At 43.0% G+C, this 26,643-nt stretch overlaps 1 protein-coding gene across 1 annotated transcript in view; it reads left to right on the top strand.

Moving 5' to 3' along the window:
• Window positions 1-11,225: 11,225 nt before the first annotated feature.
• TRAM1 (translocation associated membrane protein 1) overlaps window positions 11,226-26,643 on the top strand; it is a 32,028-nt gene continuing 16,610 nt past the window's right edge. The window contains exons 1-6 of the mRNA XM_061123467.1: window positions 11,226-11,526; window positions 21,010-21,073; window positions 22,544-22,665; window positions 22,779-22,895; window positions 24,165-24,223; window positions 26,173-26,257. Coding sequence (XP_060979450.1) covers window positions 11,404-11,526; window positions 21,010-21,073; window positions 22,544-22,665; window positions 22,779-22,895; window positions 24,165-24,223; window positions 26,173-26,257 — 570 coding nt within the window. The 5' untranslated portion in view covers window positions 11,226-11,403. The remainder of the gene's footprint in view (window positions 11,527-21,009; window positions 21,074-22,543; window positions 22,666-22,778; window positions 22,896-24,164; window positions 24,224-26,172; window positions 26,258-26,643) is intronic.

Below are 26,643 nucleotides of genomic sequence, written 5' to 3'. Positions count from 1 at the left end.
AAGGAGAAGCCTTTCAAATCTTTAGGCTATGGGGTATGTTGGTAGGATTAGGGGGTCAGACTCACTTAGAAGGAAGCATGAATCTAAATGGCACAGGCTTCTTCAATGTAACAATGGATTTTAGGACATGATGCCTTCGAATACCCGAGGGAGAAATTTTTTGTGTCCTAGAAGTTTTAACCAACCATCAACTATGTGCACAGGTAAGGACTCAAGAAGTATGTCTGCCATGAACCTCTCTTCGGGGAGTTGCTGGATAATGCATTTCAGGAAAACAAGGAAAAGGAAAGCCCACAGTTGAAATAGCAAATCCCACACAGAAAAATGTCAAAAGTGAGTTCTAAGGGAATTCCCTGGAGGTCCAGTGGTTAAGACTATGCTCTCTCACTGCCAAGAGCTCTGGATTCAATCCCTGGTCTAGGAACTAAGATCCCACAAGCAGTGCTGTGCCCCTCCCCCCACAAAAAAAAAAAAAAGTAAATTCTAAGACAAAAGTGTCCCCAAAGCCTGTAGATTGAAGCAAGAGGAAATGAAGGCTTCAGAGAGATGGGAGCAGGGAGGGGTATGGGAAATGAAATGTTACCTGGGATGCTTGGGGCTTTGGGGAAAAAAGAACTGCTGGTGATCAGACGACAGGTCTAGTTGAGCAACTGAAGCAACAATCAGTTATTAGAAAACTATACTGGGGGGGGTGGGGCAGAATGGAAATGAGACAATTATTGATTCCAGAAAACAAAAGTGATGCTAGGAAGGAAATAAGTATGAAACACTATCTGACTCTTCAATTTTACATAGGCAATAATGTAAACATTGATTAAAATTGCCTTATAGGATAATGGAGGGGAGGAAATGGGAGGTCGAGACTGCTAAATCATCACCTGTGATAATAGAATGTCAATCCTATTATCCATTTCTTCCTTTCAGTGAGACTGACATCTATTCTAATGGCATATGATGCAGCCCATGCTTTTACAATTTTCCCAAGGGTTGAAGAAAATTTTTCACTGAAAGAAGCTCTCTGGTTTTATACCACAGAATTATTCCCAGCCTACTTTGTGGAAGTGGATTAATCCTGCTTCTTTCTCCTGCTTCAGTTTTCAAAAATGGTGAACGTGTCAATCACAAATGGCGTATCTCAAGATTTTATATGTAAACCCAAAACTTTAAGGAATATTTTTAACCATCCATTCTCTTGATGCAAAAAAATGGTCTTGAACCACTTTCATCACTATCAGCTGGGGTACTACAGGAGGAGAAAGGGGCAACAGAGGATGAGATGGTTGGATGGCATCATCGACTCAATGGACATGAGTTTGAGCAAACTCCAGGAGATAGTGAAGCACAGGGAAGCCTGGTGTGCTGCAGTCCATGGGGTCACAAAGAGTTAGACACAACTTAGGGACTGAACAACAACAACTTATTACAAATAAGCAAATTTGTGGTCCCTAACCAGATTTATTGAACCAGAATTCCTGAAAAGGACCAAGGAATATAATTTTTCCCATTGACCCATATGATTCTTTACTCACATGAACAGAATTTAGTTTTATGTTGTGGGGTTTTATTTCTCAAAGTCAGTGTAAGATCCACACATATAAAATCCCTACCTGTTTTTTTTTTTTTTTTTTTAATGCTATTGAGGACATTGTGTATTTCACTATTCAGTGTTCACAGAATGAAATCTTTCAGATTTTAGAGCTAGAAAAAACATTTTCTCATATGAACTGGTCTGTTTCCTTTATTAGTCTGTATGTGTGCTTAGTTACTCAGCTGTGTCCACCTTTTTGGCATCTGTGTACCACAGCCCGCCAGGCTCCTCTGTCCATGGAATTCTCCAGGCAAGAATACTGGCGTGGGTAGCCATTCCCTTCTCTGGGGGATCTTCCCGATCCAGGGACAGAACCTAGGTCTCCTGCATAGCCAGCGGATTCTTGACCATCTGAGCCACCAGGGAAGCCCTTTTATCAGTCTAAGACTTGTCAAATTTAACTAACTATTAGAATCACCTAGGGAACTTTGGGCTTTCCCGGTAGCTCAGACAGTAAAGCGTCTGCCTGCAATGCGGGAGACCTCGGTTCAGTCCCTGGATCGGGACGATCCCCTGGAGGAGGAAATGGCAATCCACTCCAGTACTCTTGCCTGGAAAATTCCATGGATGGAAGAGCCTGGTAGGTTCCATGGGATCACAAAGAGTCGGACATGACTAAGCAACTTCACTGATTGCAAGAAAGGGAGACTAAATGAGAGGGAACTTTGAAAACATGTATGGCTTCCCAGACCCACCAGAGTCTCCAGATTTGGTAGGATCCATAGGATATTAATACTTAACCATGCTTCATACACTCTGCATGGGACAAATATCTTACTTAATTCACCATGTTCACACTTTGCCTTCCTGGAATCTAGTTTTAAAGCAGTTTTTCTTGGAATTCAGTTTTTTAATATAATCATTGTCCTTTTCTTCCCCTGTTTTATTAATTGTCTCATTTAATATTTTTTAATGAATTTCAACTTTAGAGGAAATATTTTATAATAATACTATTCTTTGGACCAACATGTTCCCTGCAATAGCATTTAAGCCTAAAATAAATCACTTGTTAGGATTAAAGACTAAGAGAATGTTGTGAGTTCTTAAAAGTTTCATCATCCAGAGTGTATGGAGACTTCAGGGAAATTACTGTTAGAAAAGCACTCTGAAAACCATTGTTATTAAATGCTGATATATAATTAAGATCCTGATTGCCCCGCTTTGGCCTCTTCACTACAGGCACTCGCGAGACTAAATTTGTTGTTCCTCTTTCTTTTCATTCACCACTTCAAAGAGCTAATCCCTTTAGTTGTGTTAACCATCACCACCAAGTAGTATGCTAGAGCTTGAATCTTTTGCTATTGGCAGGAACTGTTCATGTGGCTCTCTGACCAAGTCCAGACATCAGTGTGAAGAAATTCCATCTGTCTAAAACTGAACTCTTCTGCTTACTCCACAATCTCATATTCCTGATCACGTCCCCTTCCCAAGTCACCATTTGGGTTAAACAGTATCGCCACTCTCCCATGTCGTCAGCCAAATTTGTCCCTGGTTGCTCATATTTCTTTTAATCCCTACACCACTTAACAAGGGAATATTTACATTATTGTTTGAGGATGTAGCTACCATCTGAAGACCAAAGAAAATGCAGGTGGGTGTGAGAGATGCCCCAGGGTGATAAACTGCTTAGGAAATGAAAGGAGCTTGCTTTACAGGTATGAATACAGACTATCATTTCTCTTACACAGTCTCAGCGGTTTATCCCTATCTCTTTCCTTCCCTGGCCTAATGCTTATTTCCTGAGTTAAACTGCTACTGATTGATTTCCCTGAACGTGGCCTAATCCTGTTTCCATTCATCATGGTAGTGGTGGTGGTTGTAATGGTTTAGGAATATTATTTGTCCAATCAGTTCCTCAACTATAAAGATTGACAGTGGTACCTAACAACGCAATGAGGAGTTGTGAGTATTAAATGTTCATTGTGTTTAGCACAGTGCTTGGCACCCCATAAATGTTAGTTGCTATTTATTTTGTTAACAGAACACACTCACATATTCCCAAATGATTTCACTTGGACTCACACCAATTAAGCTCCACAAAGCACCATGTTTACTCTTTAGTAAAATCTTACCATAACTTTACAAGATAAAATGCACATTCTTCATCTTGGGAATTAAAATGTAATAGTTGTAAAGTCTTATGTTATTTTACTGAGCAGAAGCTTCCTTATTTGAAATAGGGAAAACATTATGTTCCTGGTTGATATGAAGATTAAAATTAATAATGTATATCAACAGTGCTTGGGGGACTGCAAAGAATTATACACATTTTAATTGTTTTCACTTGAGCTGGAAGCCTTGTCTTTGAGCACTAGGGCTGATGCAAACAGGGAAATGGCTCCAAAGCATCTTTGGCCACAACCCCAAGACCTTGGCTCTACTGGGCACTGAGCCATACACCATTTTTCTGATGGCTACAAGACATCATGTCAGCTCCACCAGTCATGAATTCCCTGAGGCATAAGACCTTCTAATTTTAGAAACAGTTGAGCAAAGCTTTTGGCACAGAACAATGCACTCATTATTTCACGCTCCTCAGGTGAACATGAATGAGTGGGTGGCCTTCCTGTCAGAGGAGTTACCTAGCAGGTAAGTCTCCAGTTACTTCATGAAACATCCCCCCAATATTCTGCTGTGACCTCATGTACCAATCTTCCCAGGAACCGCTTACCAACCACTATTTTCCTGTCTGTTCACGAGAACTAAAACCAGGTTCTTCTGTCCATGCAATTCTTTTTTTTTTTTTTTGGTCCATGCAATTCTTCAGACAAGAATATGGAGTGGGTTGCCATTTCCTCCCTCCAGGGGATCTTCCCAACACAGGGATTGAACCCATGTCTCTCAGGTCTCATGGGATTCCTCTATCAACTGAGAAGCCCCTGAGACCCTCTTGCTGGTGAAACAAATTTAAAGACCCATCCTCTATCTCTATCTGCTGAATTTATTTCAGAAATCCACCCTGTGCCCATCTCCAGAATCCTTGGCTATTGCCTCAAACACAAGTCATTTATTCTATTCCATCCATCTATTATTCTCATTCACTCATGTTCATTTGCTGTTGGATTTTCCTCCCTTGATCCAACACCTGCTGTTGTTCCTCTACCTTTAGAACCTTGTTCTCTGGATCACCTATGTTGGTTCATGTTCTTATTTGCCCAACACCCTTCCTCTACACCTTCTAATAATAGACACACCCTACCCATGGGAAAAGCACATGTCCTAGAAACGACCATACAACCAAGCCACCCTAGTCTAGATCTTTTCTTGGGATTGTTCTGATAAAACTTGCAAGGGACCATGCTCTCTGACATGTAAATAAAGTCCATTGACTATAGGGAAAGACGAAGCCAACCTGAAACAAAAGACAGAAAAAAAGATTTATGGAGAGAGGGTCCTGAGACGGTCAAGTGGCTGGTTCTAGTTCCTAAGATCCACACGTGTCCCAGTTCCCAAAACTTTTCTTTTGAATCTGTTGAATCTTTTGACTCTTTCTTTTCAGTCCCTTGCAACTAGGAGAGTTATAATAAGATAATGTACTTAATTATAAAGAAAACCTCCTACATTCTCCACCACTGCACCAAACATTCCTTTGATGGGTTGCCAAAACTATGTCCTAACCATCCCCTCGAATCACCAAGCCCCTTTAGTGGGGCTGACAGTCTCCCATCCCAACCCCTCCAGGGCCACCCTGCTCAACCACCATCTTTACTTCCACACTATGGCTGTTATGCCCCACTCATTCCTTCAAAATAGGATTGTAGCTCACAGTCTTCCTGACACTGCCCGCCCTGATCTCAGTGCCATGGGAAGAACCTCCACTCAGCTCCACGACTGCCTTGTGTCTACTGACCTCTCCTTCTCCCTCCATTTCAGTGTGAAAAGAGGTGTCCCCTCCTATAGAAAGTTAACCCTCTACCTATGTTCTGGAGGACCCCGTCCTTCAAGACCTCATCCCATCAATCTTCCCACCTCTCCCCGCTTCCCCAATGTCTTCAACCTCTTCCTCTTTTCCCTTCTCCCATCTAAACATGCTCAACTGTCACATCCTTCACAAGTGAACACAAAACCTACCTTAACTCCCTATTCTTTAGTGACCTACCCCGCTCTCTCCCCCACTTCAAAACTAAACTTCTTGAAACCATTTGCACTTCCTGTTTCTACTTCTGCACTTTGTGTTCACCACGTTATGAAACTGATCTCTAGTCTATCAGAGAAGCATTAACTTGGGCCCTTGGTGTGCTAAATTAAGTGAAACTAAAGTGAAGTAAGTTATACTTTAAAGAAGGATAGATGCTCCATCTAGGGTTCCTTAAGCTTCTAGAGGTCAGAAGGTCACAGTCCTGCCCTTAGCAGGACCCAAGAGTGGTAGGAGTAGGTCAAAGTCTTTTCATTACCAGTCAGCTCTCCCTGCCAATCTTTTCTAAGAGTAACAACACCATATTATAAATTTGGTCTATTGTTTCAATAGCAGTAACATTTATACTCAAGAAAATTATATCATTTCCAACTATTAAAGCAGTGATTTTGCTTCCTCATAGAAATACAATTTCTTCCTCACAAGTATGAGTGCAATTTTATATTCTTAAAACTTACTGTAAAAAAAAAAAAAAACTGTAAATGATTTGACAATAGCACGTAAACAGATAAATGATATGACCTGCTTTTTTTTAATTATTATTATTTGAGCTCCATCAGAGCCAGTTTCTTCAGTGGATTAGGCTGAGAATCATCACTTTCTGAAAGTTCAAGGTCATCCTGATAAGTTAAACTCCTGGAGGACTGTTTATATTGAAGTAAGAATGGATCTGTCAGACAAACAGGTTGCCAGTGCTGGGACTTCGGGCAAATTACTTAACCTCTCTGAGCCTCAGTTTCCCCATTTTAAAATTTTAACAACAATTTCATAGGGTTTCTATGAAAACTAAATGATGTAACCTGGAGCATAGTAGTCATGCAACAAATATTAGTTTCTCATTTTCCATCCTCTGTCCCCTAGAAGATGGTAAAACCCAACAGTTACATGTTAGTTCTTCCTTTTATTAGACACATGCTTGTTGTACTTACTTTCACATCACCTCAGAACTGGTTTTTTCCCCTTTTTAATATGTGTCTTGTACAACCAACTAGAAATAACTCTTCGGAGGGCAAAAATCGCCTTTCTGTTTCTTCTATATTTCTCATAATTACAGCAACCCCATGCCACAATTTTTCCTGGACAGACTCAGTCTCAAACGATCTTCTCTTTGTTCTTTTTTAAATTATTAAAAATATCCTGAGGTCCAAGTGACACTTGCCAAAACATCACTTACCCAGAACATAATGCCTGTACATCACTTACCCAGAACAAAACGCCTGTTACACATAGGAGCCAGCACCATGCTGGACCATGATGGCCTCCAGAGGTGGACACGTCTGAGCGATCAGTCTGCTTAGGAGAGGTCTCTAGAGCCCTAAGGGCCTCATAAGACCACTTTACCACCATGACCCACCTTCAGAGGATTTCATGGCAGTCCCCCATCCCCCCAGTAAGCTTCTGAAGCAGCCCACCCTAAAAAGGAAGCTAAAATTAGAATTGATTCCCCATTCTCCCCTAAATGGCCACCTGGGTAATCGCCCCATGTGGCAGGATGCTCTCCACCTGAGTCCCCTTGGAGCAAGCCTCCAGCATCAACCACCACCAGCACATCCTCCCCCACGTGGCTTTTCCTCCCCTTATTTGACTGATGCTAACATCCCCACTCCCCACCCTTCCACTGCATCCCCTAGCACCCCAGCTCTGCCAGATCCTTCACAGCTCCCCACCCCTTTTGCATATTTTCTTCACCCTCTTGCATGGAAACCTGGTGCAGCTTAACTGGAAACTGAAACCTGCTCTCCTCCCACGCCTTGCCCGCCTCAGAGCCGAAGCGAGGAGCGGGTGTTCCCATGGTCCCCACCACTGCTCACAGACAACTCTCTGTCTCATCTGTTCAAAACCCCCACGCCCTCCAACTACACCACCCACTGTCCTCCACCCCACCACCATCACCCACTCACCAAGCTCCCAACGCCTCTTCATCCTCTTCATTCATGCCAGACGTCAGCACCTGGCTCCTTCACTGGCTCCCTTCTGTTCTGCTCCTCAACTCCCTCTTGGTGAGAGAACATTCATGAAGTGCATGGAGGGCACCCTCCCGTCCCACTGCCTCACTCATCCCTTCCAATGTGCGCCCCTCCATCCCCTCGGCCCACCCGTGTCCTTCATCACGCCTTTCCCGTCTCATTGCCAATGACCACAGGCCCTCTGGATTCATCATCCCCAGCATCCCACTCTGTGACCATGTCCTGCTCGGCCAACTAGCCCTGCTCCAGCCATCTTCCACCCCACAGGCACCCCCAAGTCTGAGACCCAAGCACTCTGTATCTGGGAATATGGAACCAGCAAGGCATAGATGGCTCACTCAGGAGGGGCCCAGATGGAGAGAGAGTCATGAAAGGCCTATGGACAGAGGAGCAGGCTGACTGAGGGAATCAGCTGAAGACTGGGCGGCTCCTGGGCACTAGGAACAACCTAAAGAGGCAGCGGAGAGGAGGTACTGAGCCCATCGAGAGCTAGAATGTGAGAGAAAGGCTGACAGGGGCTGTGGCCTCAGGCGAACATGGCCCCAGCGAGAACCACCTCAAGATAAGGAGGGCACCGAGGGAGAATAAACCCCCAGCTCTCTTCTGGTTTGGGGCCAGGGCCTTCCACTGGCTGAAGTCAACTAGAAGTCAGCGCACCCGGGAGTCTCGGTGAGTCTTGCCTTTTACAGCAAAAAAGGATGGCGTGGAGGGTGGAGGGTGGAAGGAGCACAGCTACCTCCTCGCAGCCCGGGGCCTCATCTCCAATCGCCGTCCCCCTGCCCCTCCATCATGCCGGCCTGGCAAACCCAGCTCCCTGCCTTCTCCAGAGCTGTACCCAACCAAGGTGAGGGGACTGGAAACAATTATGGGACTCTGCTTACTAGTCTCACTTTTTTAAAAAAATTTTATTTATTCTATTTTTTGGCTATGCTGGGTGTTTGTTGCTGAGTGTGGGCTTTTTCTAGTTGGGGAGAGGCGGGGCTCCTCTCCAGGCTTCTCAGGTCTGGCTTCTCTTGATGTGGAGACCAAATCCTGAGCACGGGGGGCTCAGTAGCTATGGGCTTAGTTGCTCCGCGGCATGTGGGATCTTCCTAGACCAGGGAAGGAACCCTTGTCCCTGCATTGGCAGGCAGATTCTTAACCATTGGATCACCATGAAGTCCAGAGTCTCACTTTAAATATAGGTCCCCAAGGTCCCCAAGTCTCAAGGAGGCACTGCTGTCTGATTACATTCCTCTAATCCATTCACCCTTCCACAATTTTATCCCATTTTCTCTTCAATCTCCAATATGCTATACCCACTCACTCCTGATGATTTCATGTTGTATTTTACCGAGACAATAGAAGCAACCAGAAGATAACTTCATCGGGCCATTCTTACCTATCCACAGACTCTGCTCTCCTCTGGTTACTATGGGAACACCATCCCTGTTACCATGGGTCCTCCGCTTGTACACTAGACGCCATCACCTCTTACAGATCTGTAGGAATTTCCTACAGAAGAAACGTCTCTAATGGGTTATTCTCTCTGTGTGCAAACATACAACAGATCATATCCAGGAATGATGTGGGAGTTTGGGATTAACAGATATAAACTATTACATATAGAATGGATAAGCAGCGAGGTCCTACTGTATAGTACAGGGAAATATATCCTGAGATAAACCATAATGGAAAAGGATATGAAAAAGAATATATGTATAACTGAATCACTTTGCCATAAGCAGAAATTACAAGACATTGTAAATCAACTACACTTCAGAAAATTAATTTTTAAGAAATAGATCATATACGAAAAAAAAAAAGGTTTCCCTAGACCCTTCCGCCTCTCTCCAATGCAGGAGACACAGGAGACTCGAGTTCAATCCCTAGATCGGGAACATCCCCTGGAGGAGAAAATGGCAACCCCTCTCCAGTATTCTTGCCTGGGAAAGTCCATGGACAGAGGAGCCTGGAGGGCTACAGTCTGGCAAAGAGTGGGATGTGACTGAGCATGCACGCACAGCATTCTCTGAAGGAGAAGGGAAATGATGAAAAAATTTTGAAAAATTCTGTCAGAAGCATCATTTTAATATGAAATTGAAAGGGAACTGCAAGTAAGTAAAACTAGTAATTGTTTGATCAGAAAGGAGGAAAATAATAATAGTTAACATTCATACCTAACTCTCTACAAAGCACTTTCTTTGAATCATCTCATTTAATTGCCAAAATAGGTACAATTCTCTTTTTTATTGATGATATCCACATGGTTTGCTCCCTCACCTCTTCAAGTCATCAGACAAATGTAATTTCCCATTTTCCCTAGTCCCCTTTATTTTTCTCTGGAACTCTCATCTCAGTTTATGTTTCACTTTTAAAATCTTGTGTAAATACCCTCTTCTCATACTAGAATGAAAGCCTGTAGGAATAGGCTCAACTGTATTTTTCCTTCAATTCTTTATCCTCAATGCTTAGCATACAGTAGATAACCAATAAAATTTTTGAATACCTAAATAAATAAATGAGGAATTGAGTTTCATGGAGATGAAGTAACGTGTCCATGATCATACAGGTAATAAGTGATCAGAATTCTGATTTAAAAACCCATGTTCTTAAACCATTAATGGATTCACCAGAGTTGTACTATTGTACTCCAGAGATGAGTCCCCGCCGGAGGATGCAGCAGTGATAGATGGGGCGAAGGACTGAATGGCCTGGGTGTGACAATAGTCTGTATATGGAAGGACACTGAGAGAGATCACTCCAGGATGACTTGGTTTCTAGATTTGGCAAACGTGTAGACAGTGATACGGTTCATCCGGAGAAAGTATACCAGACGTCTTATATTGGGTAGAATTATGAGAAAGAAGGACATGTCTAATCCATAAACTTTTAAAAACCATCTCGTCGATAACCAAGAAGTGTTGTTAAAAAGTAAGAAGCCAGTAAAACCCAAGCTAATCTCTTCAGTCGGACACCCATTGGGGAATGGGAATGGACAGGTGAGACCAAATAGGAGTTGTTCTTTTTTAAAAACTAACTCAAGGCTACAAAGAACAAGAAAAAGTCCTCAGGTGTGTTAATAGTAATTCTGGTTAACTTTTAAGGCAGATGCGAACACCAAAGAATGGCCCTATCCTTATGTAGTTAAGTTGTAGTCAGCAAGATTATCTTGCTAGTGGCCACTGGCTTTCAAGAAGTGACAATCAGCGTGGAAGCAGGCACTGACACCCAAGCCTAGTGTGGCCAGGAGGGCAGGGGGAAACGCTTACAGCAATGCACGCCGTAGCACGTGGTCACCCTCGGACCCCGAGGCGGACTCAGCTTGTTAAAGGGGCGCAGGGAGCTCGCGCCTCAAACGACTCCCAACCCCTGCCCGGGCGCGGAGCCGGCCGGGCACCGCTCAGTTTCCTTCCACCGGCCCGGCCGCGGGCGGACGGCCTCCAGTCCCTAGGCGGCGCTGTGGGCTCGCAAGAGCGGCCGCGGCACTAGAGAGCGCCGTCCCTCCCAGTGCGCATGCTCGCTTCCGCCGTGGGCTCGTCTTTTTTTTTTTTTTTTCGGGTGGCCCAGGCGGCTGCGTACTGGCTGTGGGATGGGAAGTGAAGCCCTAGCGAGCGGCAGCGGCGGGGCTGTGAGGAGCAGCCAGAGGGAGGCGGCGGCGGCAGGGAGTCGGTGAGCAGCTGGGAAAGCGGAGCCGGGGCGGAGCACCTGCAGGCACGGGCGGCGGCTTCACCATGGCGATTCGCAAGAAGAGCAGCAAGAGCCCCCCGGTCCTGAGCCACGAATTCGTCCTGCAGAATCACGCGGACATCGTCTCCTGTGTGGCGATGGTCTTCCTGCTGGGGCTCATGTTCGAGGTGAGCCCAGCCCGCCCCAACCGCCCGCCCCGCCGCCGGCCCGGGCTTCCAGCTCAGCCCCTCGGTCCGGGACCGCTGGGGGACCCCGGCCGGGGCGGGGGGAAGGTCCCGGCCCCCCGGCCCCCAGAGAGCGGGTCCGCCCCGCCCCGCGCTGGCCTGGGGCTGCGGAGCCCCGGGGGCCTGCCCGCCGCCCGCCCGCAGGGACCGGGGCCGCCGCGTCGCCCCCTCGGCCACCGCGCACGCCGCCCCCTCCCGCCGGCCGCGCAGTTCCTGGTTCCCGCGAAGGGTTACGTGGCAGCCGGCGAGGGGCCGGCGGGCAGCGGGGGCGGCCCCTGCGCGCCGAGCTGGCTGCGGGCAGTGGGCGGGCTGGGGAATGGCCGGCCGGCCAGGCCGCAGGGGGCCGGGGAGAGCCGGGGGCCGCGGCCGCGGCGGCGCGGGGTTTGGGGGGCAAACCGACGGAGCCGGGCGCCGGCTGCCCGCTGGAAGGGCGGTGGCCACACGGGGCAGCGAGCGATCGCCGCGGGATCACCCACCCGATTGTTAAGAACTTCGGTCTCCCAAACTGGTATTGTTACCAGTGATCGAACTTTTTTTTTTTTTTTTTGCCCCGCGCTTGCTCTCCTTAAAGAAACAAGGTCTGATACGGAAATCGGGGTACAGAGCAGAAGTGCCTAGGAGTCGAATAATTTTCTTTTTGTTTCTTGAAGTAGGAGAGGATGGAAATGTCAGAAGTGTGTAAATTCTCTTCCCACGTAGCGCGTATCGTGATGACTTACTTAACAGCTGTTGAATGTGGGTAATAAACTTTGCCAGGTGAACGGGTAACATCCTACGGCTTCCTTCCCCTCGCTCCCCGAAACACACGCCCGTTCCTTATCCTCTTTCCCTTTTTAACTTTTCTCTGTAGCTCCTGAGCCCCCCACCAAATACACTCGTTATTTTACATATTTATTGTCTCCCTCCTGGAATGTAACCTCAGTGAAGTGACAATTTTTTTGGTTTTGTTTTTCTTAATTTGCAGCGCCTAGAATATATTCCGGCATTTAGGAAGTGGTTACAAAATATTTGTTTAGTGAGGGACATTAAGAATTCTTGACTACTGGTTAGCTCAGGGAACCCTACCCAGTGCTCCGTGGTTACCTAAATGGGAAGGAAATCCAAAAAAAGGCGATGTATGTATATGTATAGCTGATTTACTTTACCAGTACAGTAGAAAGTAACACAACATTTTAGACAGCTATGCTCCAATAAAAATGTTAGCAAAATATAGACAGAGCAGTAAAGACTTTCATATGCAGTTCAGTGTGAACAGTATCCAATTAAAGACAAGAAATCCTGCTTCCAACTCACAAGTGATTAAACAAACTAGTTAAATTTAAAAAAAAAAAAACTCTTAAGAAAAACTAGTTGGAATGAGACTGCCAGTGACCAAAGGATGACTAAACTGTTAAAATAGAGCCTATGTGGCTCTTTTAAATGTTATTATTAGAAATTGAATATTTTAATACTTAAAATATTTTCAAACTTTTTGCTCATCTTCAAATGGGCTTTTTCTGGATCTAGATAAATTTTTTTTTTTAATTCTTGATAGTGTCATTTTTGCCCACTTAGTCCACAGTTAAGGAGGCAGTGAGTATTCCTAAATGGGAAGGTAGAAGGGAACTAACATGTGTCATATAGTTCATTTTTGGCTGGGCCTGTGCTACTTACCACCTGAATGACCTAAGGGTAAGCCTCAATTTTTCTGCTCTGTATAAGGAAATACATGTGCTCTTCTCACCGCTTGCAAGGATCAGATAGCATGGTATGAAGGCATCTCATGGTTTATAAAGTACTGTATGAATATTAAAAATGCAATGCTAAACATTTGTACTCACTTTCTGAATATTATACTTAAATACATATACCTTCTGCTTTGGTCTTATATTGAACAGTTTTGTAAGACTTGCCATAACCCATCTCCACATGGTAAAAATTCCTGACTTTGAAGATATAATTTAGGAGTAATATTATCTGCAAAATGTACTTGCAGTGTTTTGAATGAAATAGAATATAAATCAGAAATGCTGACACTAAGAAATGTTTTAACTTTGTTTTTATGTAAACTTTTTTATGTTCTCTCACCACATTTCTAGGGAAGTTCACCACCAGTTAACTTCCTCACATCAATGATTTCTTTTTTAACAGTGAAGGGATTTTCACCTTTACATCTGTAAAATTTATTGATTTAAATAGACTCAACAAAGATCTAAATAGAAGTTTTTAAAGTCAGTTCAAAAAGAATGTTGAAGTAGTATACAGAAGAAAGTTTGTGTATGTCCCATGACATTTTTCTTGCCATATGTTAAAGTTTTAGGATTTAAGAGCATGTTATCTACACATGGGAAAAAAATTTACCGGTTCGTTTTGATGCTTTCAAAGTAATTGCTGATGAATCTCACCATTAACGTAGTTATTGAATGACTGTATCTTTGCTAGAATAATAGAGTTGATATTTTTGCAACAGAACTGTTAGCCTTTTGTGTAAATATATTGAGAAAATGTCAGAAGATTTATGGTGAAATTGACAAAGCAATAACAGATACAGTATTACCAGCCAAAATGAAGACTGTAGTATAAATGCTGAAGCTAAAGGGAATTAGGGCTCTACTGCTTGCTAACTTGGTAACCTAGGGCATGTCATTTAACTTCTCGAACTTGTTTCCTTTTCTGTAAGATAGGGCTCATTGGATTACTCTAAGAATTAAATTAATTTGTGTAATTCATAGTTGAAAGTTTAGCTTACAGGAGACATGCCGTAAATGATAGCTCATTATTCCTTAAGTATTTATAAAGGTCAAAAAATAGAAGACAGAATTTTTATGTGAGAGAAGGTTTTAACAGCATCTAAAGAGTTGTATATACCAGCCTGCCAATGCAGAAGACGCAGGAGATGGGTTCAATCCCTGGGTTGGGAAGATTCTCCTGGATTAGGAAATGGCAACCCACTCCAATATTTTTGCCTAGAAAATCACATGGACATAGGAGCCTAGCAAGCCACAGTCCATGGGGTCGCAAAGAGTTAGACATGACTGAGCACACACATTCATTCTTGATAAAGCAATAGTTTGTTTTGGGGAAATGGAAGGCTTTAATTTACAGGGAATTTTGTGTTCTCAGAAATTGCTGTGAATTTTGAAATTATGTTTTTTTTTAGTACAGTCAGTTTCTGTCCACATACTGCAAATCGTGGTGTATAATTCATGACTTCATACTGGAGTGAGGAAAATTTAATAGTTAGAAGATGTAAGGATACTTGAGAAGCTTTCCAAAAGCAAGGATGCAGAAGAGGAGTTAGGAGTCTCCACGAGGAAGATCTACTGGAAGGGACTTAACTTTTCACATACTCAGGAGTCCAGGTTGTTCACGCCATGCCAGGTTAGGGGGACCTTTACAATTGCAAGTATCGTGGAACAGACTTGGAGGTTTGTTTTATTTCTAAGTGTGGCTTGTCTTAATGCCACCGTTTTCTTTCCTTCTTTTTTTTAAGAACTTAATTTTTTATGTCAGTGAGAAAGTAGGATTTGATATTCAGAAACTGCCTTTATCTTTAAGACATCCAGTCCATGTAGTAGTCACTCCTTCCTCTAGCAAGTACAACATAGTTAACATTTCTGCGTGACAAGCTACCAAGCCCTAGCTGGTGACCGTGAAAGAAATATTATGATATTCATGATAATTGTAATCAGTGCAGAGTTAAATAATTCATTAAGTGTCATGGTAACCTGTTTAAGATATATCTGAATAAGTCTCATATTTTTCTTACAAATGGAGAGCAGTGCTTCGAGTGTCCCAAACTGTCATAAACTCAGTCAGTTTTCCTTTTGAACACATTACATGTTTCTTGTGTGTGCATGCTTAGTGTGTCCAACTCTTTGTGACCCCGTGGACTGTCGTCCTCCAGGCTCCTCTATCCATGGGGTTTTCCAGACAAGAATACTGGAGCCATTTGCCATTTCCTCCTCCAGGGAATCTTCCCAACCCAAGGATTGAACCCCTGTCTCTTGCATCTTATGCATTGACAGGAGGATTCTTAACCACTGCACCACTTGGGAAGCCCATGTATTTCTGTAGCATATTTTATTCCAAACTAATTTGTCTTCCTATTGATTAACTGTAATATTAGTTTAACGAAAACAGTGTTGCCTGGGATATGACACTTAGGAGGCCTGGAAATGGCTAAGGGCATGATTATTGGTTTAATTTTTCTTCTCTTTTAAAAAAATGTCCTATAAACTTTTGTAGGGTATGTGGTTTGTATTTTTCTTCTTATTCTACATACTGTCACATGCTAAACTAGCTGGAAGCCAGATTTTAATTTTATTTGGAAGCCTAGCATGAAAGGATAATCTAATTTTTGTTGCTTTGGGAATTTGATGTTAAATTTATCTTTAAAGAATTTCCCTTGTCATTTGTTTAAAAAAAAAAAAAAAACCTTAGAAGTTTTTTCAGCTACGGTAGTGGTGACTTCATATTTTAAACTAGAAACAGGGATACAAAGTGTGTTTGTATATGAAATCTAAACAAGATATTAAAGCATAAAATTTAGTCATCAGTCAGCTTTATTTAAAAGAATTGCAGAAAAGCAGTGTTACCCTGGAAACACATGTCATCACTCTGCTGTAATGTATCCATGTGAATGACCCAGAATGTAATACAGAAAAGCCTTACTGGCCTCTTCTAGTCAAGTGGTTCACTGTATCTACCCAGCAAAGCAACTCACTGAGGGGCCTTACCCTGACGTCCTCTCACAGGCCTGCAATACTCCAGGATGGCAGAGCCCTGCTACACCCGGTATGTTGTGCCTCTCCCCACCTCTCCCCACCTGCTGGGTCTCCCATCTAATCCAGGCTTTGGTGGGGCCTGGTCCCCTTTCCTTTTCTCCAGTATAGTGGCCTCCTGTTGCCTTGCTTTTCTCCCTGCAGGCTTCACTGTCTACACACTCCCCAGGCCCTCGGCTCCCTTTCCCTGTTGGTCTTTCTCCCTGTTTGACCTATACGTATCCAGCTGTGGTTCCCCCTGGCACCTGCCTTTTCCCTGCCTCCCCATTTGTGGATTGCTCAGGGTTGTCAGAGAAAGTTGTGGACTCAGGCTGCTAGATAATATTACAAGTCAAAGGTTTCTGACCTCAGACAAAAGTAATACTCAGGGATCTTTTTACTTCTCCCTGGCCAGCTCCTTTCCCTAAAGGAACTTTAAAAATACTCATCATTGGATTCCCCAGCTGTGCTTAACAGATAACATTGCTTCCCCTCCATGCCATGGAGAATTTCTTCAGTTTCTTGTCTTTTGAATTTATCTGTCCCATCATTTTTACCTTCTGCTTAGTGTAAGAGGAAAACAGTTTAAGATTAACCTTTAGCTGAAGTACTTTGGCCACCTGATGCAAAGAGCCCACTCACTGGAAAAGACCCTGATGCTGGGAAAGATTGAGGGAAAGAGGAGAAGGGGACAATAGAGGATGAGATCGTTGGATGGGATCGCTGACTCAATGGACAAGAGTCTGAGCAAACTGCAGGAGACAGATGAAGGACAAGGAAGCCTGGCATGCTGCAGTCCATGGGGTTGTAGAGTCGCTCATGACTCAATGACTGAACAGCAGTAGCTATCCTTGTGTTTCATTCCCTACCAGATCTTTCTCTCCCATTGTGCCCTTACATGTTAAATTCTTCCTAGCTCCTTTCCTGACCGGCCTCTCTCACCAGCTCAGTCCCTCCCATCATGAAACAACTTAAGCCTGACCTGGGGCCTCTCACTGGGAACCCCTGTGTTCGTTCCTTTTGGGCTCTCCGCACCACTGTCATGTGCCTTGCGCTCTCTCTGTTGGAATCACTCAAACGCTGTGACCACTGATGTCTTCTTAAATCATCCAGTCCACTGTACTCTTTTCCTAACATGTTTCTGTTGAAGCTTTGGCTTTATTGTCCACACCGTCCTGAAATGTTTCCCCTCTGGCTTTTGGGGTGTCCACTCTCTTCATTCTCTGCTGTTCCTCTCTGATCATTTCTTGTTATTTCCCCACCAGCTTTTCTCTGCCTTCTCCATGGTTCTGATTTGTCCTGCTTCTCATTAAATCCTGTACACTCTCTACAGAGGACTTACATATTTCCACAGCCTCCACTGTGTACCATCTATTCTCTGTAAAGAGAGACTTCCAAAAATCCTTGAGCCTGGCCCTCCCTGCGGAGCTCCAGGAGTGGGCCTCACCTGCCTGTTGGTCTTTCCACCTGCATATCTCAAAGAAATCTAAGTTTACTGAAAACTCCTCTTTCCCTAAAACCTGTTCCTCCTGTATTCCCCATTTTTATTAATAGTATTGTTTTTCACCTACTTGTTGAAGCATCAGTACATGATCTCTGATTGTTCCCTCCTGCATAACAAGCCTTCAGTCAGTCAGTCAGTTCAGTCACTCAGTCATGTCCAACTCTCTGTGACCCCATGAACCGCCGCACGCCAGGCCTCCCTGTCCATCACTAACTCCTGGAGTCCACCCAAACCCATGTCCATTGAGTCAGTGATACCATCCGACCATCTCATCGTCTGTCGTCCCCTTCTCCTGCCCTCAATCTTTGCCAGCATCAGGGTCTTTTCAAATGAGTCAGCTCTTAGCATCAGGTGGCCAAAGTATTGGAGTTTCAGCTTCAACATCAGTCCTTCCAATGAACACCCAGGACTGATCTCCTTTAGGATGGACTGGTTGGGTCTCCTTATAGTCGAAGGGATTCTGAAGAGTCTTCTCCAACACCACAGTTCAAAAGCATCAATTCCTCGGCGCTCAGCTCTCTTTATAGTCCAACTCTCACATCCATACGTGACTACTGGAAAAACCATAGCCTTGACTGGACAGACCTTTGTTGGCGAAGTAATGTCTCTGCTTTTTAATATGCTGTCTAGGTTAGTCATAACTTTCCTTCCAAGGAATAATTTAATTTCATGGCTGAAGTCACCATCTGCAGTGATTTTGGAGCCCCCAAAAGTAAAGTCATCCACTGTTTCCCCATCTATTTCCCATGAAGTGATGGGACCAGATGCCATGATCTTAGTTTTCTGAATGTTGAGTTTTAAGCCAACTTTTTCGCTCTTCTCTTTCACTTTCATCAAGAGACTCTAGTTCTTCTTCACTTTCTGTCATAAGGGTGGTGTTATGTGCACATCTGAGGTTATTGATATTTCTCCCGGCAGTGGTGATTCCAGCTTGTGCTTCATCCAGCCCAGCATTTCTCATGATGTACTCTGCATATAAGTTAAATAAGCAGGGTAACAATATACAACCTTGACGTACTCTTTTTCCTATTTGGAACCAGTCTGTTGTTCCATGTCCCATTCTAACTGTTGCTGCCTGACCTGCATATAGGTTTCTCAAGAGGCAGGTCAGGTGGTCTGGTATTCCCATCTCTTTCAGAATTTTCCACAGTTTATTGTGATCCACACAGTCAGGCTTTGGCATAGTCAATAAAGCAGAAGTAGATGTTTTTCTGGAACTCTCTTGCTTTTTCGATGATCCCGTGGATGCTGGCAATTTGATTTCTGGTTCCTCTGCCTTTTCTAAAACCAGTTTGAACATCTGAAAATTCATGGTTCACATATTGCTGAAGCCTGGCTTGGAGAATTTTGAGCATTACTTTACTAGCGTGTGAGATGAGTGCAATTGTGCGGTAGTTTGAGCATTCTTTGGGATTGCCTTTCTTAGGGATTGGAATGAAAACTGACCTTTTCCAGTCCTGTGGCCACTGCTGAGTTTTCCAAATTTGCTGGCATATTGCGTGCAGCACATTCACAGCATCATCAAATATTCTAGGATTTGAAATAGCTCAATGGGAATTCCATCATCTCCACTAGCCTTATTCTGCCTCAAAGGTTCCACTTCTCTTCTACCACTGCTGCCTTAGTTCAAGCCTTATTAGCTTTCACGGGGTTTCTCTCATATTTGACTTGTCTCCTTACTCCAATTTATTTCTTGTCTGATATTTATTTAGTAATGTTGATCAATCACTGAATAAATGCCACACGCCCTGCCGGACTCTGAGCGTCTAGTGATGAACAGAAACCAGTGTGGTCCCGGCTTTTACGGAGGTTACTGTATTGGGTAACAGCAGTTACGAACATCAGCACGCCGAGAGTGTGCATTTTGTAAGAATGGAACCCAGATCTCTGAGGCAGTCTAACAAAGGAAATGACCTATCCTAAGAGGCAGGGAACGCTTCCTTGACAGGGTGTAGTTGACCTGAGATCCTGAGTGGAGAGGTTTTCCGATAAAACCACGCGCGCACAGAGCCCTGGGTGGGAGGAGGGCAGGAGGCAGGGCCAGACCCTGGAGTTCTCATCCTGGGGAGAATGGGACTCAACTGGAGGACCTTCGGAGGTGGTGGAGGAAGGGTGGGCGGGCCTGGGGAGTGTGTTCACCTGATGGAGGGCAGGATTCCAGTTGCCAGCTGGAGTGTGGATCTGAGGGTGACTTGGGGGCCCAGCGCTGGGCCACAGTCAGCCGTCTCTCTAAACACCAGTAACCCTCCTCACATTGTCTGGTCAGGCTACAATAAAGTCTGCACTGCTTAGATCAGCACATAGGCCCTTCCTCACGCCCACTTGCTACGCCGGACCTCCTGGTTCCAGCTCCTTGACCTTTGCGCATCCCTTTTTCCCGCCTGGGCTGTCCTCCCCTCCCCTGCTAGGGACCACATCTCCTGCAGAGCCTTTCCTCACCTCAGGAAGAAAACAAAAAGCTCACTCCTCACCCCAGGAAGAAATCAAAAACAACAGAAAAAATGCAATGTTTCTCCTCAGTTCCTGTTGGCTCTGACTCTTCGGTATTATCGCCATTTGTTTCTTCCAAAACCCAAATAAGTTTCTCGTTGTCTGGATCACATCATCATCTTTGTTATCCTTTCTTGCCTGGTACAGTGTTTGTGCCTGTAAATACTGAGTAAGCGTTCCGTTTTCCTGTCGTGACCACTCTGCTTGTACCAGTCAGCAGGTCAGTTAAATATTTGTGACCACGTACCTATGCCAGGTGTGAGGAGATTAACACACACACACCACAGACCCTGCCTTCCGTCCGTTTTCGTCCTGGTAACGGTGCTCCCTTTTCTTTCATTAATTTACATTTAAAAATTTTCTTGATGGCTATTTTGTGTTCATTGTATAGGTCTAGAGAGAGAAACATTATTTATCAGAAACACTTTACTGGAACTGCAGTTCTCTTTTTTGAAATCTTAAAGTTAGAAGTGAATTGCACAATCCCATCCAAATTGCAGACTGCTCTGGTGAATTACCTTAACTTCAAGCTCCTTGGCGAGGGGGAATCCCCGTTGTGCCTGTCTGGGTGACACAGGAACTGGGGGGCCCTTGGTTCTCAGATGCAGGGAGAGAACTTAGAATGTTTTTTCCCCCAGAGTTGCTGTTTGGGAGAGCGTCACTAATTGACCTGATCTTTTTTTTTTCCAGATAACGGCAAAAGTTTCTATCATTTTTGTTACTCTTCAGTATAATGTTACCCTCCCTGCCACAGGTAAGTAGTTTTCTTTTGGAATTTCCTGGTTAAGTAGAAGAGTTCAGCTGGGCAGACTTGTAAATTTCTGTGAACACTAGGTTCTTCTTTATCTTCACAGATCTCATTCATGATGAGAATGAATATTATTCTTGATGATTTTGTAATAATGCAAGATCTGATGTTTTGCATTGACTTTACCCTGTATGAAAATCAGTTTTCATGTGTTTAATGTTTACTGTGTACTTTTGTAAGTGGGCTTGAAATTCCATCGAAGAACAGGGTTTTTGTGGGGTTTTTTTTTTTGTTTTGTTTTGTCCTTCTCTTCCCTCTGATCTTTTCATAGGAAAATTCTAAGAATAGATATTTTGCATTTTCTGAAGTATCATTGTTCAGTCAAGGTTTCTAAAGGCCCAGTGTTCAGGTTCAGTTTTTTTGACCTATGAGTTCTGCTTGGGAACTGTAATAACATCCCTCTTAAGCCCATTTTATTGTTACTTTTTGGTTCTGCTCTACCATCTGTCAGTTATTCTGATGAGAGAATGACAGTAAGCTCTAAGAGATAGCTTGGGAATAGCATCCAAACTACATTTTTAGGTTTTATTTCAAGTTTTTTTTCTAGATTATGCTACGTGAGAATCAAGTAGTTATTTAAAGTTGATTATAGTTGAATATAGTAATTAATTTATTAGCGTGGATGAGGGATGCGGTATTCACTTAACTAGATAACATATTCAGGCAGTAAATTTGTCCCCAGTCTCTCTATTTAGAATGTAAGATAAATTACACAACATGGAGTTGGGTTTTTGTTCAGTTTTATCATTTTGTAAATATTTGGTTTAGTAATTTAGATATCAGATTACTCAAAACCACAAAGTTGTTTAGAAATTGAGTATGCCAGAGAAGAACAAAGCTCTTTTATCAACTCACAAGTATTTGCTTAAGTCTTGTTCTGGAAAATTAGCAGTTTTAAAGACTGAAAACATTTGTAGCAGTTGCTTCTGTCTCCCCTGCTTAGAGTTCAAAACTAAATCAAATCAAAGTCAGCTTTTCCATCAGAATCATAAATATGGTATCTAGTTTGAAAAATAGAGCTAGAAAGTTGAAAGTTTCAAAAGTTCCTTGAAAACACAGGCAAATGGGCTAAGTATGACTTACTTTAATATAACTGAAATATAACCTGCTCTATCCCTGGGATCTCCAGGGGTCTGAGTGTGGCCTCCGCTCCCCTGCGCTCTGACTTTAATGGCTGTAACTAACCTGTGTCAAGTCTTTGTAAGTAATTTCTGAAACTTTAGACTTCTAGGTAATCTCAGTTTTCATTGCTGCTAAGACTCAAAGTGTCCAAAAGCATATTACCGTGATGTTTCTGTAAACTTATTTATTAGATTAGTCTTCTTTTGTTTCCATAACTGTGTTGTACTCAGTGCTGTTTTTATAATCTTATGCATATGTTTGTGTGTGTGTGTGTCCTGTCCTTTTGACCTTCAGAAGAACAAGCTACTGAATCAGCGTTCCTTTATTACTATGGTATCAAAGATTTGGCTACAGTTTTCTTCTACATGCTAGTGGCGATAATTATTCATGCCATAATTCAAGAATATGTGTTGGATGTAAGTATACAATCTTAGAAATGTATACTTTATAAAATACTAGCTCTCCATACCATGATAGTTATGTTAAATATGTTTTATAATCTTAAATTTACAATTATTTTTATTTTTAGAAAATTAACAGGCGAATGCATTTCTCCAAAACGAAACACAGCAAGTTTAATGAATCTGGTCAGCTTAGTGCATTCTACCTGTTTTCTTGTATTTGGGGCACATTCATTCTCGTATCTGTAAGTATGTACTACGCTTAAATTCTCATCTCTCAGAGTATTTAATTATATACTCAGAACAGGAAATGGTGTCCTATTTTTAGCACTCATAAGCAAACCCCGAACCTTAGAAAAATTCCTCTTCTGTTGTTGTTCTTATCTAAGATTAGGAGTTCTGCTATTCAACTAGTATAAATCAAGTTTCATCAGTAAGCCTCTCTTTGAGTTTTTATACAGCAAAAATCGCCAACTATGTTCAGTGTTCCAGAGAGCCTTACTCAGTTTTAGTTGATCTGAATGTTGTCTTCATTCTTCATATCTGTAGTCATTTGCAAGTGGCTCTGTGTTAGCAGAAAGGGTAAGTTATCAAGGTTGCATGTATACTAAAGATGAATAAATAGGCCAAGTGAATTTTCCAGGGTATGACATGGTTGGAGACAGACTAAAACTCAGCTTTTCAAGTCCAGAGCTTGTTCCATTGTAAACTGCTGCTTTAGTGATTATAAATGAACATAAAATTCAGCTTAAAATCTTATATACTCAGAAATTTTTTTTTTTATTATTGATGTATTCAAATTCTGTCTTACACAGTTTTAAAAAAACAAATGTGTTAAACCTCAATAGATATTAAGGATAAGTTGCTTCAGTTGCTTCACATATATATACATATGAGATAATTCTCACTAAACAGATCTGGTTATCTAAGAAAAAGACATGGTTATTATATGGACATGTATGCATGCTAAGTCACTTCAGTCATGTCTGACTCTTTGTGACCCCGTGGACTGCAGCCCACTAGGCACCTCTGTCCATGGTATTCTCCAGGCAAGAATACTGGAGTGGGCTGCCATTTCCTTCTCCTTTTGTGGACATAATCTTATAAAACTTGACACCAGCTTGATCCTCTGTCTCCTGTCAGGTGCCCCCTCTTTTGGAACTCTTTCTTTGATTACCTGAGACAAAATTCATTCCTTGGATGACTGTTATGTGCCATTACTGTTTTTTGGTTGTGTTTACATATGTGTCTTTTTTACTCTCCTGGATCGAAAGAATTTCAAAAGCCAGGAATTAACGTCTTTTTGGACTTCACATCACTCATTGATTTTCACTTCACTGAAGTAAGCAGTTCGACTGAATGAAAAATAACTAGAACATCTAAAATGTTTGACTTCCATGGACCCTTTGGAACTTGAGATAGAGAGTTGTAAATGTGCAAGAAATGAAAATACTGTCTTATTTTCTAAGGAATTTACATGCTCATTAGGCTAATTATTGTATCTTCTCTCTTAGGAAAACTACATCTCAGACCCGACTATCTTGTGGAGGGCTTATCCCCATAACCTGATGACGTAAGTCATTTTTAGTAGATTTTTCTCACTTAAGGGCCATGGTCATATCACTTTTAAGCAGGATTTGTTATTCTCTTTTAAGACATGAGGCAAATTCGTACGATGGGTATGTCTTTGGCAATCACGCTGCCATAAGAAGAAAAAATTCCTTCATGCTTTTATTATGTGTATAGTCTTCTCAGTGTGTCTGTTACCTTAAGAAAACTGATTTTAATAGTAATCCTAATTTAGTCCTCTGTTGTCTTCTTTTCCCTCATCCCTGCTCCATCTTCTACATACTCTTGCTCCTTTTCTTTACCGTAGTCTCTTTTCTTCCATTTCTTCTCTCTCAACACTGTAAGCTTGAGGGTAGAGACTGTTTCACTTTTTTGGCCCCCAAGGTTTCTGTACAGTGCTATAAGAAGCTCAGGGGTCGCCAAGTCAGCTAGCTAAGTTATTCATTCTTCAAGCCCAGTTCTAAAACATCTATTTCATATTTTCCTTGCTCCTTTAGCCTCTGTGGGCTTCTGCTTTCTTGAATTTTTCATTTTGTTGTGCAGTATTTTATGTTTATACATTGTCTTGGCTGCTCTGTAGTTGTCTCATTTATGTAAGTCAGTCTTACGTTGTGCCCATGCCCACCAAGACTGTATGGACTTGACAGCAGAAGGAACTGTCTCTTTGCATATCCTTTGCTGTGCCAGCTGTAGGGGCTCATCATCTAGGCAGTAGTCAGTGGATGCATTGTGATGGGAGAATTGGAGAAAAAGATATGAAGAGAGTAACATGACCTACAGGAGAAGGCAGTGGCACCCCACTGCAGTACTCTTGCCTGGCAAATCCCATGGACGGAGGAGCCTGGTAGGCTGCCGTCCATGGGGTCGCTAAGAGTCGGACACGACTGAGCGTCTTCACTTTCACTTTTCACTTTCATGCATTGGAGAAGGAAATGGCAACCCACTCCAATGTTCTTGCCTGGAGAATCCCAGGGACGGGGGAGCCTGGTGGGCAGCCGTGTCTGGGGTTGCACAGAGTCGGACATGACTGAAGCGACTTAGCAGCAGCAGCAGCAGCAGCAACATAACCTACAGTTTTACCATATCCTGCTGAGCCATTCTAACTTTTAATAAGTGTATTAATTCAATGAACTTTTGTAGAATGGGGATATAAACATCATATTTATGTGGGACTGTATTTTCTCCCCTTCCCTGAACCCCTTCCCCTCTCTCCCTACAGAATTATTCAGATAGGCTTTGTGTTTTCCACTTTAGACCTCTGGAGGAGAGGGGGGAGGGAAAGCAGAAAGAGGAGGTCTAGAGGGGTGTGGTGTGAAGAGACTGTGGACTCTAGACTGATGAGAATATGTCTCCTGGGAGCCCTGCAGTGCCTTATTCCTCTCTTGAATCCAAGTTTGCTTCCATTTATTGGGTGCTCTCAAGTGTCTCAACCAGGTAGAGTTACCATGTTTCCCTAAGGAAAAATCCAGAGGTTGTTTGAAATTGGGATTGTCTCAGTTTCCAGTGCTGGTGAATTTGTGCACCTTCACTTCCTCACCATCTTTTTGCCCTTCCCACTTCCCTTTTGCGGAACCCTTACAGATGTGTGATTTGATTCCCTCAGGGACATGTTCCGCACATTTTCAGTAGCTGACAGGCACACTCATCAGCGCTCAGTCACTCACAGGCAAGGGGCTCTGATCCCTGGTAGCTTGCTTGGTTGCTCCCAGGGTTCTGTGGATCATGTCTTTGCTCCTGCTGTTTAGTCCAGAGGAACTGACTGATGGGAGGGAGACCCTGGGGGGCTGGGGAAGGGGGCTGCTGCCGAGTGAAGTACAGGAAGTATTGTAAGGGGACCTGAAATGGTAACACAAAGGTAGCTACTTAGCATGTCCTGATTTCCAGTGTTTGTTTTTACTTTATTCTTTAAAGATGTGCTTTAAACGATATGTTCTACTTTCTTGTGTTACACAGATTTCAGATGAAGTTTTTCTACATATCACAGTTGGCATACTGGTTTCATGCCTTTCCTGAACTCTACTTCCAGAAAACCAAAAAAGTAAGCAGGGGTTTTGTAATTTTTAGATTTGTGTTGTCATTTTTGCCTTTTTTTGAGAAGTTGTTTTAAAATTAAATATTTCCTCACATCTCTAGCCTCCCTTTCCCCTCTTCCATCCCCTTCCTTCCATCTCTCACCTCCCCTTTTTCCACACAGACTAAATGTCTTTAAGTATTTATTGCAGAAACTTTTATTCATTTCAACTTAGGGGGAGAGCTTACATTTGACATGCTAATTTCTCATTTTAAAATTGTATTAGTGGTAATTTAAAATAAAATTTAAACAAATCTTGCAATGTAATAATCAGACTCTTAGCAGTTTCACAAGTGAGACCAAACGGATTAATTAGATTATTCTGCAACTAATGGTATAGTGTATAAGTCTCA

This window comes from Dama dama, chromosome 21, assembly GCF_033118175.1.
Source record: "Dama dama isolate Ldn47 chromosome 21, ASM3311817v1, whole genome shotgun sequence".
NCBI classification, from domain to species: Eukaryota; Metazoa; Chordata; class Mammalia; order Artiodactyla; family Cervidae; genus Dama; species Dama dama.
Note: the sequence above shows the minus strand (reverse complement) of the source record. Positions and strands in the feature narration are given on the sequence as shown.